General features: G+C 27.6%; 1 protein-coding gene across 1 annotated transcript; it reads left to right on the top strand.

The window, feature by feature from the left end:
- The first annotated feature begins 356 nt into the window (after positions 1 to 356).
- LOC119669420 (sodium-coupled monocarboxylate transporter 1) lies at positions 357 to 16,379 on the top strand. The gene is made up of 8 exons (XM_038079302.1): positions 357 to 818; positions 12,335 to 12,560; positions 12,687 to 12,806; positions 12,876 to 13,030; positions 13,101 to 13,350; positions 15,245 to 15,625; positions 15,688 to 15,887; positions 15,953 to 16,379. The coding sequence occupies exons 1-8, from the start codon at positions 577 to 579 to the stop codon at positions 16,209 to 16,211; spliced, it is 1,833 nt and encodes a 610-aa protein (XP_037935230.1). The 5' UTR covers positions 357 to 576; the 3' UTR covers positions 16,212 to 16,379.
- The last annotated feature ends 676 nt before the right edge of the window (positions 16,380 to 17,055 follow it).

Here is a 17,055-nt window from a genome sequence, read left to right as displayed (position 1 = left end):
ATGCTCTGAATCTACAAGTTAATATAGTGATTTCTACATAATTATTTTACTAAGTATGAAAGATGTTATAATTTGATAATATGTTTTCTAATGTGAATGACTAACTATACAGAGTAAGTAACGAGTAATGCAACATATTGAAACTTTTATTAAAGATACAATAGTATCTCAGCTTTGAGTAGATTGTAGCGATCCTAAGTCGTTAACTGTGCTTAGCTGCTATTTACTACGATCGTTTGAATTCACATACACTCTAACTTTCATTCATTCACTTGCAGTGAATACGCAGAATTCTGTTAGAATAATTGCAAATAAGAAGAACGTAACGAATTGAAATAATTTAGTTACTGGTGAAGTGTGAACGGCAAACGATCGTGAAAGTAATAGAACGGAGAATTATAAAAGTGACTAAAGAAAGGATATAAAGCGAAAGATAGTGTAATAGTGCGAAGTGATAGAATAAAGGCAGACAAACTAAATCAGAGTCCTTTTAAAGGACAAATATTTTATTTTAAAAATAATATAATTATTATATTAATTGTAAATTTATATAATAAACAATATAATTAAGTAAAAATGGGTTTGAAAATGGATGTTGATGAAGTGCGTATGACTTTACAACGTTTTGGCTGGGCCGATTATATTGTATTTTTATTAATGTTGGCCAGTTGTGCATTGATTGGTATTTATTTTGCAATTCAAATGCGACGTCAATCAAAATTGAAAAAAACTACCAATAATAAGGATGCTGAAGATACCTACTTAGTAGGCGGAAGAACAATGACAATTTTTCCAATCACAATGTCACTGATATCAAGGTAAGAGAGAATGCATTTATTCAATATACTATAAAAAAAAATAATTAAAAATGCATTTATAATGCAATATATTTATAATGCAATATAAATAATAATACTGATATAAACAATTAGAATAATATTAATAATAAATATTATTTTATAGAAATAGAAACAAACACTTAAATTATAGTACAATAGTAAGCTAAATATATATCTTTTATATTTTTACTATTACTAAATTAATATATAATAAATTAATATATATTATCCAAATTTAAAAATTGGGATCGAAAAAAATAATTTATTCATCTTAACAATAATCTACGTGGAGTCCTCATGTTAAAATAAATTATTAATTTTATAGAAATGATAAAATACAATAAAAAAGAAATCTGTTGCTAACGTAAAAGAATAAATAAAATAAAATTAAAAATAAATAAATTTTGCTTTATTTTTAAGACCAAAAATGCTGTGATATTTATGATATATTAAAAATAAGATAATAATTTAATAAGATTATTTTAATGGATTACAAATAGTATTATTTATATTATATTGATTATTTATTTTCTAATCCGTTTTATTGTGTTGCTTTTTAGTTGTTGTTTTTTTAATATTCATTCAAATTGAAAATAAAATTGGAGTTATTAAATATAATATACTCAACGTATTTAATAAAAAGTTTTAATAGTTTTATAATTTATTCATTTAACATTTTTTTACTAAATTTGTTTTTACTATTGTATTTACATATTACTAAATGGAAGCACCTCAAATGAGAGGTCCCTGAAATTCGTAAACGAGAGTACAATATCTTCCATCCACGGTTTGATAATATTAAACAGGGTCTTCAGTTCTTTTACCGGCTCTACTCAATGTTTAGTCACAAGGAATATGACCGAAACTATCATATAAATCAATATGAATATAAGTAAAATCAATATTCTGTCACCTCAGCCAGATCTATATAGATAAAATGTTAGCGTTCGTTATTATCAACCATCAAATGAAGTGCTAGCAACATTAACTCCCTTTTACTCATCATGGAAGACTATGTAATTGTAAATATCCATGAACTGGCTCTTTAGGTTAGCGGTTACTAAAGGCAATATCTGTCCAATGTCGTATCTAGTGAAGAGTTGGGAGTATTAAGAAGTTTATGCTCCCTTGACAATATAATCTGCGAATAATATACTATAAAAATACATCCAAAAAAAAAATGTTCTAGTATAGCAATCCGCCATTGCCACAACCAGTTAATCAACTTTATGTTTAAGTGGGCGTTTAATATATAAGCTCGGTTTTTTTAAATAAAAAAACATTCTACGTTATTAAACAAATTTACTTAGATTTCGAAGACGTCGATGTAAAAAAATAATATATTTTATATAAAGTCATGTACTTAGGCTTGATCCTTATTCATATTTTATATTAGTAGGGTATGTCTGGGATATAGGAATTATCCCTCAAGTATTTATAAATGTGTTATAAGCGGTAGCATTTATTATATGACAATAAATCAAAAATTTAATTTCAACATAAAAGTTGAAGAACATATATAGAAATATATCCAGTAATTAATATAAAAGTATGAAGTATTACTACAATGACTTTTATTAGCAAGGCTGAGATGTTGCATTATTATAGTCATCGTAATAGTGAGCCTGAGGAACGTCACAAACGCAGATTTTCAAATAATAATTTTTTTTTATACCTAAACCAGATTTTTGGAGATAAACTGTTTTAAGTATTGGCAAATACCCATCATTAGTGATCCTTTTCAAAATATTTTTTATCTATGATTATCTTAAATAACCTTTTAAGATGATAAATACCAAGGATTGAATTTGCACAATGTCGAATTTGAAACTCAGAGTCAGTGTTCATTAGCCAATTGACCTAAAGCCGTAATGGACTTGTATGTTTTTGAATTCGCTTTGAGAATTTATTGATAAATTCACTTACTGTGATATATTGGGACAAAATCATGATCCAGCTATAGAATAATTGAATTATAGTATTTTTAATTATAGTATTTTCAATTATTGACCTTCAGTGATACTCAGTGATATTCATAATTTTATATTACTTAAATTATACCATTACTTAAATTCTATTTCAAATCTTTGACATTAAAACTATTAACACCTAATATTTACACTGGTAAATAGCGCAATTTAAATAAATAAATATTATTTTAGCTTTTAACAATTTCAGTACAAAGAATTAATATACATAGCTATGGAGAACTCATATGAACTCTTCCGCGTTACATTGTTCTCGTTTATGAGGATTCATGTTCAATTGCTTATTTCATGAAAATTGAGCTCACCTCTAACTTATTGCCATTATGTAAAATTTTCTTCAATTTAATCTCTTTCCAGTACTTTTTCGTCGATCTGTACTAGAAACATTTTCAATAGAGAAATGTTTATTTAATCATACGTCTCGTACGATTCCATTACAAAGTCCATTATTTACTTGCTTATCACCGGCACACGACACGACATTATAATGGCAAAACATACTATTAGTGAAGAATAAAATAAAGTCTTCAAAAACTATACACAATACTTTTATATTAAATGATTATTTATTACCCAAGTATGCACTTAGGTTTGTTGTACCACTTGAAATGCCAACGAGTACCAATTTCCAACAGTGTCATGCTGACTGTGCCTGGAAATGGAGGTCATCATCATGATGATCATGTCTAAATAAAGCGCTTTACATATGCTAAATTTTAGTGGAGCCAATCAAAAAATATTCACTGGTGCCGGCTAAATAAAATTAAGTTATTCTATATATAAATTTATAAATCCATTATATGCAAACGTTCATATAGACATACTGTAGAGATATTTTAATAAATTTGTTTGTTTAGTCTAACATATAGCAGTCATGCTAAATCTGTTTGCAAAATCTGTTTATACTAAAGTGTATCAAATCGTATCACTCGGATTAACTCATTCACAATTAGTAAATTGCTGTGATGTATCATGCTCACATCTTCGGACAGTGAAGCGCAAGCTTTCAAAGTTGAAATTATGAAAAGTATAACACTCGACATAATGAAACCAATGATTATATTAAATGCTTGCAAATACAATAATAAAACCATCATTTTTAATGTTTGCAAATAAAAAATTTATTGTTTAATTGGGTTTTGACGCGATGTTGCCTACATTTCGGTTTAGCAACAAAAAGCGTGTAACAATTTATGTTTAATTAAATTGTATAAAACGCAATTCCATAAGTTTATCACGACAAGGTGCAGAAGAGATAACAATTGCTGAAGAAATATCACTGAGAAAACTGGAGCTGTAATTGAAAGACTGTCTCCCACAAACGACTAATTCAATTAAAAGAAAGTAAATTGGCATGAAGTTTCATCATTCGTAAAGACTCTTTCGTGTGCAATATAGTTGGATTATGAGTGGAATCAATCTTTTTATTAGAGTAATATTTTTTTAAATCTATACACTAATACATGTATATATAATATATATATAGTGGACTCAAGATAGTTAGATTTTGAGTGCAATAATTTTTTTTTATGAGTAACTTTTATTTCAAAAATTATTTATTAATACAGATATATAACAGTATACAGTACACAATGTTCACAATTATTATTGGAAAATATAAAAAATCTAAAACTTAATACTAAAAGTATTACTAAATGATTCTTAAAAACTATGCTTAGTATTTATAGATAGCTCTTTATTCACAATTAAAATAATATGTATATAAAAAGTTGAATTGCTTTGAACTGCCTATCTTAATTCAGACCAGAATAATACACACTTATGTCGTACTTCCTCCATTTTTGAACCTGAATAGTCATAATACGTATATAATAATAACAACCCTTGCTGGAACATTAATTTAGAGTCGCCTCTATTATAGAGATATAGATGTATAGAGTCCTCTGGATATAAAGAGTCCAAAAGTCGTTCATCCCTTTCCTATCGCAATGCCTAATCATTGAGTTCGTCAGTATTATTTATTCTTCTGATCTAAGATTCTCAAATGGCATTTATTTTATTTATAATTTATCTTCTAAAGGTTGCTTTAGGGAGGTCCCTTCCCCTGCTTCACTGAAGGATTGTTTTAAAAACTTGTTGACACATTTTCCTTGATGGTTTCCTTAGCGTATGTCCACTCAACTCAAATTATAGTTTACGTTTTCCTACGTTTATGTTTCTAAAGTTTCCTCTAGACAAAAACTTTAATATCAGAATGACCGAAGCAGAATAAAGTATTTTTACTTTTATGTCTCTAAGTTCTCTACTGGACCAAACTTCTTGATCTAAAATTCTGACAAACCTTCTTAGTTTGTTTAATATTTGTTCTGCAAGAAACCAAATTTCGCTACCGTACAAGAGAACAAATAGCACACATGTTGATCCCTTTTTTATTATTACTTTAGGTGTGCAGTCAATTAATTGTCAATGCTTTCTTTACTAAGTTCTGGTTAGTTTGTTCTGTGCCACTATTTTCCGAAACAATATTATCAAGCATTTTCTGCATGATTGATTATTTAATCTCATATTTTTGCTAGTGTTATATGTATATATGTTTCATATCTAAGTTTCAAAATATTCCTTCAGTAGCTGGCTATATAAGCTTTATTAAAAATTTAATTCATTATTTTATGACATTATTCAATGGCAATGACATTATTCAATACCACCATAAAAAGTTAAAGTGCTCCTGAATGATTAAAGAAACCTTTAACAACTTATTCCCCTTAGCCTTTTAAGATGACAATATATTTTTGGTTGTGATGCATAGAATAAATTACTTTGACAAATTATAAAATTTAATAAAAATGTGTGGTTTAATTAATATATATATATATATGATATAATTTTGTAAGTTATAAATTAGAGGCTCACAAATTAGAACTATTACAAATTCAAATTTTCCAGAAATTAGAACCAAAAAATTTCAATACATTGTATACACTAAAAGCTCTAAAATTAGAACTTTTGGTTCTTATTTGTGAGCGCATTCTTAGTTAGCTGATAAATGTTATTGTCCGTACTTTGTTTCCAAAAAAATAGAGGAGGAAATTTCAGAAATGCAAGTTCAAGACGGATCTGAATATAAGTTCAACAGATAATAATACTTCAAATAACATTGAAGATGACCTTCCCAATTCCACACCAAATGTGTTTTATTCCGAAGCGATTGAAAGCTTCATTATCTTAATAAATTAGTACAAACAGAATGACTTGTTTGCTCATGATCACATGATCAATCCTTTAACTATCCATAACAATCACAGTATTAAACCTAAAAACAAATAAACATTGCAAAATATTTTATGATATAATGCTTAATAAAGATTGATTTCAACTGTAAAATATAAGTTTTTATGTAGAGATTTAATGTTTTGATCATTTTTTATAGAAACAAAAAATGTTCAGGAATTAAAACTTTTCGGAAATTTGATCTAACCTAAAAACCAAGTGGTTCTAATTTGTGAGCCTGTACTGTAGCATATACGGTATATATCAATAGTTTTGTTACCACTGAATAACAGCTAAGAAAACGTTTGAATTATAATTTTTATAGAAAGCAAAAGCTACTTTATAGTTAGAGTTAAATTTACTAGATTTAAAATAATAAGCCTCTTATAAGAGTCCAAAAATCAGTCTTTATCATTCTAATAAATAATTATAGTTAAATTAAAATCACTTAAAAATTTCACGATATTACCGGAACCTATTATAAAACTATTAAAGAATCTAAAACATTTCACTTATTAATAAAATAAGTTCTAAAACAATTAAATAGTAAGTATAGTAAAATCATTTAATTGAAGGTATTTTAAAGGTATGTAAATAGAATTTATTAGTAATCATGTATATTTTATTTGCTCAGATAGTAATTATTTTAAATGTAAAATACAGGCTAAATTAATAATTTTCAGTTTGTTTGGGAAATATCTCAGAAATATGTGTAAAGTTTTTAATTTTTTCAAGCAAAAAAAAAACTTTAGTAGAAAAATCACTTTTTTAAATAAAATCTATTTATTTAATAAGCCACAGTTTATTTATAATACCTCATTTAAATATGTATATTTATTTTTTTTTTATTCAATAAAAATTTATATAGAATCATCAAGTGATTACTTCAAAAATGCTATTCATAATTATTATGAAAAAAATTACTTTATATGAAAATTTTTTAATAAAAATTAATAGGAAATAATTTAAGTTTCATGTTAAAATAAAATGTTTATCTTAATTCAAATGACTTCTTCTTTAAAATTACATATCATAAACTTAAGTATTTAGAGCAAAATTTTCACGGGAGTTTTTTTCAACGAGTTTAAATATATTTGATTATTACTGAAATTAATATAAATATGTAATTAAGTGGTTAATACAACAACCATTTAATTAATTTAATTTCTAACTTGAAACCACACATCAATTATCAGCTGTCAATTTAAAGCATTCAATTTAGATAGTTTAAAAGTATCTTAATTTACTTACAGATTTCTTAATTGATTTCGAAAAGTAACATACAAATGTAATAATTCAACAATATTGTGAACTTTATGAAAACATATATGATTATATATTATATATTATATAATATATTAAATATCTTCAAAATAAAATCTTTAAAAAGACAGTTTTTATTTTTCACGTTTATTTAACTTTTTTTATTTTTATTCATCATTACACATTCTTAAGACAATTTATTTCATATATTTCATTAAAAAAATTAAATTAATAGTTTTAAATTAGTGACCAGACTATTTATAAGGAAATAAAACATTCAACTTGTGGCGAACACCCACTAACATTTTCTAAATTTTTAAATTTAATAAATAATAAAATTTCTGAAAAATTTCTGACAAAAAGTGGTTGACTCAATTGTCTATAGTATAATGTCATAATAACTGTCTATAATGCATTTTTTGTCAATTTTTTGTATTAAATAATCTGTGGTATTATTCAATATTTAATGGAGAATATTGAAACTTTTAAATATTGCTTTTAAAATAATTTTTAATATATTTTATAATATTACTAGATAACCCGACAAACGTTGTTTTGCCTTATAAAATATTTCTAGTTTCTAGATAAATTCTAGTGTAGACAAAAAGTAACTTACTTATTATAAGTGTGTAAGTATGTGGTATATGCATGAAATAGGCATGAAGCGCTATGAACGAAAAGGAAAATAAAAATAACAAACGCCAAACAATATTATTTTTAAGTTATTATAGTTTATTTATTAAATTATTAATTTGAAATCAATAGATTTGTATGATACCAAGTTCCCTGGCAACAACTGTTGTATCTTCAAATTTAAATTGACTTGGATTGACTGTAAATAATAATAATTATAATGGGCCAGTAACATTAACCAACAACAGTCGAAGATAAAAGCACTCAGTGTGTCTTGGATTAACTGTCAATAAGCGTTCGATTTAAATAAATTGAGACATGCATCAATGGTGAATACTTGCTTCGGGCACCATTTTTTGTTGAGCCATGTAAAATAGCGTGGTACTTGTGAATAGAGTAATGTTCTTGCAAAGGCACCAAAATCATCCGTACTATTACACAATTCAAAAAATGCAGTGAGTGTAGATTTAGGTGGATTTGTACCACGATCAATCACTTTCTCGTTCGTGAAAAATACACGCTGACCGTTTTCAAGATGGACGGCTAACTGAGCAGCTGCTGGATCCCGTTCATGAATTAGAAAACCGAAGATACAATAAGTAGCTTCATTGGAGCTGATGTACCGACCAATTTGGTAGAGCGTGATTTCACCGTTTTTGTTCATTGGAGGAGCATTTACATTAGTATTTTCTACTCTAAACACAGCCATATCACTGCCTTTATGGCCATACTTATATATTTGATGCACTTCACAGAACTGCAAAACTCAACATTAAACATATGAGCATTGTATGTTTTGCTTAGCAGAGGCGAATACGGCACCACCCGCCATTGTTCCCCATTATCGGGATTTCTTCGACGATATATTGGATATCCGTCGGTATTTGTTATAGTATCATTAGTGAAATCTTTAGAAAAATTTTTAGTACATTTTTCATCTGCCATGCAAGGCGAAGACGAAGAACGAAGTGGATGTAAATGCTCGATGTACTTGTTGGCGTAGTTACATAAAATATTAAGAAAAAATTTTTCTTTTTCAAAAATATAAACAAAATTTATGTCAAAAAAATAAAAAATTTTTTGTTAAAGCAATAAGGATATTTTTGCCCTAATCACTTTAGCGGTATGAAAAATAGATAGTAGTTTTTCATCATAATGTTTTTCATCAATTTTTTAATTACCAATCGTGTACTATTGTACTATTATATTGTATGTATACATCTGGAAATACGCGGTCAATGAGAGCATTTTGTGAATCAACGATAGTGCAGAAATTAGGGGGTAGTTTTATGAATTCAGTATTTTCATAGACAACAACTTTTCATATCATAGTAAGTTTTCTTATTCAAAAATGTAAAAAAATTTATGTCAAAAAAATAAAAAAATTTTTGTTAAAGCAATAAAGATATTTTTGCTGGATAGGGACACCCTAATCACTTTAGCGGTATGAAAAATAGATAGTAGCCGATTCTCAGACCTACTGAATATGCATATAAAATTTGGTAAAAATCGGTAAAGCCGTTTCGGAGGAGTACGGTAACTAACATTTTGACAATGTTAATTTTATATATAAGATCTATATGAGTATTTGATATCTTTACAGCAATTACTCATTTAAATAGATAATTAACAATTAGAAATACTATATACTAAATATGGAGCTTATAATGTAGTTGAACTCCAAAAACCACAGATAAATATTCAAAAATAGTAATTATTTAAATATTCCTCTACAGAGTAACTCTAAATTTTTAGTTAATATTCAGCAAATTACTTAAATTGTGCTATCATTTTTTTTCTATTTTTTGTAAATAAATAAGAATATATTTCAGTGTTATAAGTATATATTTCAATCGTTCGGCAAATAGTCGGTGACCCCGGTTATATTGAAATACGAATACTCATAGAGATCTTTGAATTAACACAGTCAAAGATGTAATTGTCAGCAACAGACAAAAGTACACAGTCAAACTTAGGAATCACCTTAACCCATATGCTAGTAACTCACTCAAAGCACTGGAACCCTGCGACTCAAAGGGAACTATATAAACCCGGCTATTGCAGAATAACGCACGATATGAAAACGGAATTGGACAAAGCTTCGGCTAAGGAGAATTAATTATCTATTACTATTAGAATTATAATTTTCTTTCTTCTACTACTATAATTAGCGATAAAATATTGTTAGGTCTAAGTTAATTCTTAGAATATTAAATAAGAAGCAAAATAATTAAAAAAAAAATAAAACAAAAATACTTCATTGTTATTGAAGTTCGTGATCATATTAGAAAACAACGATTTGATACTGCTCACTTCTGATAAAAATTTCTAGCAACCACATATACATAGTTTGTGAATTATCATTTACAAATATATTTTAATATTTCATTTTAAATACTTATTTCAACACAGCAACATATAATATATATATATATTCATTTAGTACGCATAACATATTTTATGTACTAATGTATTCGAATAGAATGAAATGTATAGAGAACTTTCTTAATATATTTTATACGTGCTCCAGATTTTTTAAAATATAGGTTTTAAAAGCGGATGTTCACTCTTTTTAAATCCATTTATTTAATATTTTTCTTTGTAACATCAAGTTTTTGATTAAACAATCATTTATTCAGAATCTATTCGATTACATGCTATTTTATATACCCTTGATATCTGTATATCAAAAATAGCAGATACGAATAGATTCTGAATAAAGGAGAGTTTGCATTAAAAATTTAATGTTACAAGCTTGATACTGTATATATATATAGAAATATGTAGTAATTATTATATGTATTATTTATTATTATATTTATGCATATCAACTTACCAATAATAATTTTATCCGTCAATATTCATCAAAATTATATATTATATATGATTCATATCAATATTATTAAATATTAATACATATATTAAATATATATATAAGTATATTATTATATTACATTATATTAATATTTTAACACATATATATAGTAGTATCAATTTTCATATTGTTATTTTAGCAACTATCACAATACATACATTCCCGATAATGGAAAGTAATCGAATAGATTCTGAATAAGCGATAGAAATAAATATTAATTAATATTTAATTATATCCACATTTCTTTTCAAAAAGTGTTATCCGGGCTTAATGAATAATTAAAAATACTTTTAAAATATTTATAGAAAACATTAAGAAATTTTATTAATTTTTAATAATTGAAATTTATATAATCATATCTAAATAAGTGAATTTTCCAAATTCTTAATTAGAAAAGTGTAATAAAAAGAATTTTTTATTATGAATTTGGGATTTTTTAATTTAGTTTTTGCAGTAACAAAATGATGATTAATATTTCAATATTAACAGATTTTCCAGAAGCAGTTATATTCCCTATCAATACGTTAATATAAAATCGAAGATATGCAAATGAGAAATTTTTAATTATTAGTTTCATAATAGTTGCAACTGTTTCTAAACTTTTCTATTAAAGATAAGACGATATAATTAAGTTTTCTTGATAATTACAAAGATTTAGGTTTTTATAAATAGGTTTTTATCTTTAAATGTTTGTTATAAAATAAGGCAACAAATATGTTTTCTAATGAAGTGAAATCCAATTTGGAATCCCATGAACGGAAATTCCAATGCAACATTTCTGCATTTAAAAAAACATAAAATAGTAAAAAAACTCATGAATCAGTTAATTAAAAAAATTTTGAAATCTATTACAAAAGGATATATCTTTTCTGTGTTACTATAATTAGTTTGTATTTACACATTAGGTATAATATTAAAACTTATTTACATAGTATATTTGGTTCACATATAGGTTACTAACCAAAAACCTTCTATGTTAATATATTAAAACAGACTATAAGAACTTGTTGTGTATATGTATTAATTTTGTTTTGAACAATAACTTTTTAATAATTTTATATGGAAATTATGTATAACTAATGTAAAAATATTATAATTAAAATAATAATATTAATAGTTGCAAGAGAAGTTTCGAAAAGTAGTGAACTGCAACAACAAAAATTATTTTTATATTATTTTAATTAATTGAATTTTTGACTGACCATACAGCTGTTTTGAGTATTGCCAATTACCCATCATTATTTATTGTATTTAATTATTCATAAATAATATTTTTCAGATTGGAAGTACTCAGGGTATTCGTACCCTGTTTGAATAATAGCATTTGTGAAACAGTATACAGCCAATATACAAGCCATTATATTACAATATAAATCTATTTTATAATATATATTTTATTTTTAGTTTATTAGTTATTACTTATAAAAAAAATATTATACAATAAAATTTATTTTTTATCTTTTTATGTATATTGAACTAAAATTAAACCAATATTTTTACCACAGCTACATATCAGGCATAACATTGCTTGGCACCCCAACTGAAGTCTATTTATTTGGCATCCAATATATGTACATAATGGGTTCATTGGTTCTGATGGGTTTCGTTATGTATTATTTGTTCCTACCAGTATTCCACAATCTTAAGTTAATATCAACCTATCAATATTTAGAAACACGTTACAATAATTGTGTGCGCCTGTTCGGGTCAGTGCTCTTCATATTCGGATCGGTGAGTTTCGTGTTTTTAGGGTGCTTTATATTGTCTACCAACTACGTGAGATCAGTTTTTGCCAAGCATATTTTTTTTCTTTTTGTGATTTCTAATTTATAGACAAAAATGTCTGTCTGTCCATAGTTGTTATGGCTGCCAATTGTGATATATGTACCCGCACTGGCATTTAATCAAGCCACCGGTATCAACGTACATCTGATTACGCCATTGGTTAGTCTGGTGTGTATTTTTTACACGTGTGTGGTAAGTTATTTTATTAAGTATTTCATAAAAGAAAAATCATCTATAGAAAATTATTTTCAACTCTCAAAGGGCGGTTTAAAGGCTGTTGTTTGGACAGATGTTGTACAAACTCTTATCATGTTCGGCGCAATGCTTTTAATTATTGTCAAAGGTACAATCGATGTAGGTGGTCTTGGTGTAGTGTATACCAGAGCTAAAGAAAGCGGCAGAATTGAACCTCCTAAGTAAGTTTAAATCTTTTTTATTTATTTCGATTGAGTTTTTTTAAATACAGATATATTTCATACATAACAGCCTTACATTTGATCTTACTGAACGTTATACGGTCTACTCATTATTCATTGGTGGAGTAGCGCATTTCTTAAAATCAAATGCGATCAGCCAAAATATGATTCAACGTTATTTATCGTTACCAACTTTAAAAAAGGCTCGCATTTCTGTATGGACTTTCATTTTTGGAGTACTCATATTTATGTTAGTATGCGGCTACAGTGGCTTGCTTATCTACGCCACCTATCATGACTGTGATCCACTAATGACCAAGGTAAGCATATTCCATTTTTATGCTTTTGAAAATGTAATAAAAAAAAGTTAGACAAAGCATCCTATATTAAGAATTTATAATATGACATCAGCCGATAGGTATGAAAGCGGAAAAATCAGAAAATAAATTATTTGCTTAACGATTTCAACATTTCAATCTCACCGGTTGACTCCAAAATTAAATAAAGTTAAACATTACAAAGTCTATACGCCTCCCAACTCGTCTAGCATTTACCAAGCAGAAGTGTTTCCAGTCGGTCAGGGTTGTAAGACGTATATCACACAATCAAAAATAATGTTGTCATACTATTGGATAGACAAGCTGCAATCCGGATATTGTGGTCAATCTTTAGAACGTCCTACTTATTAGAGCAAAGCAAAAAAAGATTAACCACCCGAAACGACTGATACAATATCTCCCTGCTCTAAAGAAAAAGAAGTATCGCCAGCACTAATAAACAAAAATGGAAGGATCTCTTTAAAATAACAGCAGTAAAAATTGGCTACCGGTTTATCGAAGATCTGACTACAATTTTTGTTTTAACTTCTCTAAAGAGGACATTTTTTTCAGAAATGTTTTGGTTTTAAATGTTAACTCAAAAGACTCAACAATACAAAAACAAAACAGTGCAGTTTTTATTTTCCCAGCTTTCAACAAAGAGTATTTTTGTAGCTTCTTTATAATTATATTGAATGGACCTATTGATATATATTTTTGAGGTTTCTACTCTTAGAGCTTTGTAATCGAATACACATCATATTAAAATCTTTCATTTATTAATGAATAATGGAAACTTCTTTAACCACATAAAAATGATAATTAAGAAAAGGGCTACTTATTATCTTTATAGTGCTGTTGTAACTACTTTGTTCAATTTATCATAGTTTCATATATAACTAGAAACAAAAACTGTGTGAATTACGATAAGTTAATATAAACAATATGTTAATCCTGTGAATAGATGAGGAATACATGAATCATAAATTGAACCTATATAAAACAACTTGGTTTATGGTATTGTAATATAAACACTATACTGAATGAATCTTAACAATTAATCAAATTTCAAAAAAAAGCAAAACCTAAAAAATCTATCATTATTACACAAAACCGTAACTCTAAACTAAATGGAGACCAAGTTATCTTTTTAATACCTATGAACTCACCTTCCAAACCTGGATCCAAGTTGTAAATTCAACTTGTACAACCTAACAGTTGTAAAACAAAGGAAAGTAAAGTCTCAGGACAGAGGTCTAAGTTTCAAGACTTTAGAACATGAAATGAAATGCAACAGCCATTAAACTGACGAGAAAATAATCTGGCATGTGAAAGACTCTTTCAAAATCAATGTTGACACTACTTAATGTGATTAATTGACCCATTGATGATAAATATTTTCAAATGGGAATCTTTGGCTGCATTACAATCTCAACCAAATACTACAGAAATAGAAAAGATCTCTCCAAAGTGACGGCAGTAGTTACTGGATTCCAGCCTATTGGTGAGCCACAACGATTATACTTCATAATATCAAAAAAAAAACTATTTAATTTGCGCTGCACATACCCTGCTCCTTAAAATCAAAATCGTTAGGCCAGGAAAATCACTCTTGAATAAGAATAACTAGCGGAAGTTAATATTATATTAACGTACTTCATAGACTTTCAAATCACACAGACTGGATTTAGATTATTATTTGCATATCAGATGACACAGATTTTTTTTAAAGATATTATATTTTATTTTATATATTATATCGTAAGGAGTTTAATACATAAACACTATACAATTGATTTAACTTTAGTCTAAACAAATATACATATATATCACATATATCATTTTCTAACTTTTTGTAATAACATTCTGCAACAATTCTTAACAAATGAAATCACAGCTCGCTGAACGTAAGGATCAACTGCTGCCTTTACTTGTTATGGAAACTCTAGGAGAATACCCTGGCTTACCTGGCCTCTTTGTAGCAGGAGTTTTCAGTGCTGCACTGTCATCTCTGTCAACTGGTCTGAATTCAATGTCTGCTGTAGTGTTGGAAGACTTCGTGAAATCATTTTATAAGAAAACACTCTCAGAGCGGGCAACAGCTTACATTATGCGTTCAGTAGTTGTGCTCTTTGGTGTTATTTGCGTGGCTCTAGTGATTGTGGTAGAAAAACTGGGTGCTGTATTACAATTAACTATAACACTATCGTCTGTAGCAAATGGACCACTACTTGGTATATTCACAGCTGGTGTTTTGGTGCCATGGGTGGAGAGCAAAGTATGCAATTATTTTACATACAATGTTTTTATTTAAAGAGTAAATTTGTTTTCCATTTACAGGGTGCCTTAATTGGTGGTATCACCAGTCTGATATTTATGGCTTGGATGGCAATAAGTGCTCAATCTGATATAGCATCAGGCGCAATGGTATATGCAAGAAAGCCACATACAACTCTGGGTTGCAATTATACTTTCATGGATTTCACACCAATGAGTATGCTGGCTGAAAATGCAACAGAAATATTAGAAGAAAGTAACAGGTATTTATTATTCAATACTATTAATATTAGCATAATTTTATGATAATTATAATTTTATATAACAGCCACAAGGAATTTCATATTTATAATATCTCCTACCTATTCTACACAATGCTGGGTGCTATTTTGACTATTGTCATTGCAATTGTCATCAGTTTCATCTCAGGCCCAAATAAACTGACAGATATCGACACCAGTCTGCTGTCACCATTCCTCCAGCGCTGGATAGAAAACTACAAAAGCAAGAAAGTCACTGCATCTTCCGATACGACGAAGAACGGCAACAACCAACAAAAGCAAACAATAGCGGAAACATGTTGGTAAATCGCAAACTATGAGGCGAATTTGATACATGAAATAGATTTGCCCCGGAGGGAAATGTGTTAAGTGAACGAGTTAGTTAGGTATTTGTTTTGTCTGTTTGTATTTTTAATGATATTGTTAGTTTTAAATAAAGTTCGAATGGATTTATTCCATTCGAAAGTAAATTAGTCTGAGGTCTTTACATATGCAAAGAGTAGAAATAAAATAAAGTAATTAATTTTAAATGAAAACACAAAATCACGCACTACTTCTAACAGCCAACAAAGCACAATCCAACTCACCACCGTTTACGTATCCAAGAACTGACCTACTTACTCCTGCCAAATTTTGGAGTGCGTTTGTAAAAGGGTTAATGTTGCATGTGCTGCATGTATCTGAACTGACACATGTCTCATTGCAGTAACTTCAAAGCTAAATGCTCAGCTCAGTAAAACTACAAACACTTTTTTGTTGTAATTAAAAATGCCTCAGAGTTTTGAATCGAAATAGTTGAAACCTGCAGATTTTGAACCCTTTTGTCAGTCAACAGTGCATTGAAATTCTTTCATCCTTTTTTTCATCCTTTACGGTTTCGTTGTGTGGATTTTTGTAACAAAAGACAAAACGGAAGTTTTTGAAAGTTAATTGAATATTTTGTTTTTTGACCAAAACTAAATAAATTTAAAGTTAGTTTTTCTTCATAAGAGAGACGAGCATAAAATTTATAATTGAATTGTTAATGATGTGTAATAAATAACTTATTTAAATTAACCACAGGGGTTAAACAGGGGTTAACTGTAAAAAAAAGGACTTAAAACTATATATATATATCACTTTATATATGAAAATGGCTATTATAAAGGAA

Source organism: Teleopsis dalmanni, chromosome 1 (genome assembly GCF_002237135.1).
Source record: "Teleopsis dalmanni isolate 2A chromosome 1, ASM223713v2, whole genome shotgun sequence".
Lineage (NCBI taxonomy): Eukaryota > Metazoa > Arthropoda > Insecta > Diptera > Diopsidae > Teleopsis > Teleopsis dalmanni.
Note: the sequence above shows the minus strand (reverse complement) of the source record. Positions and strands in the feature narration are given on the sequence as shown.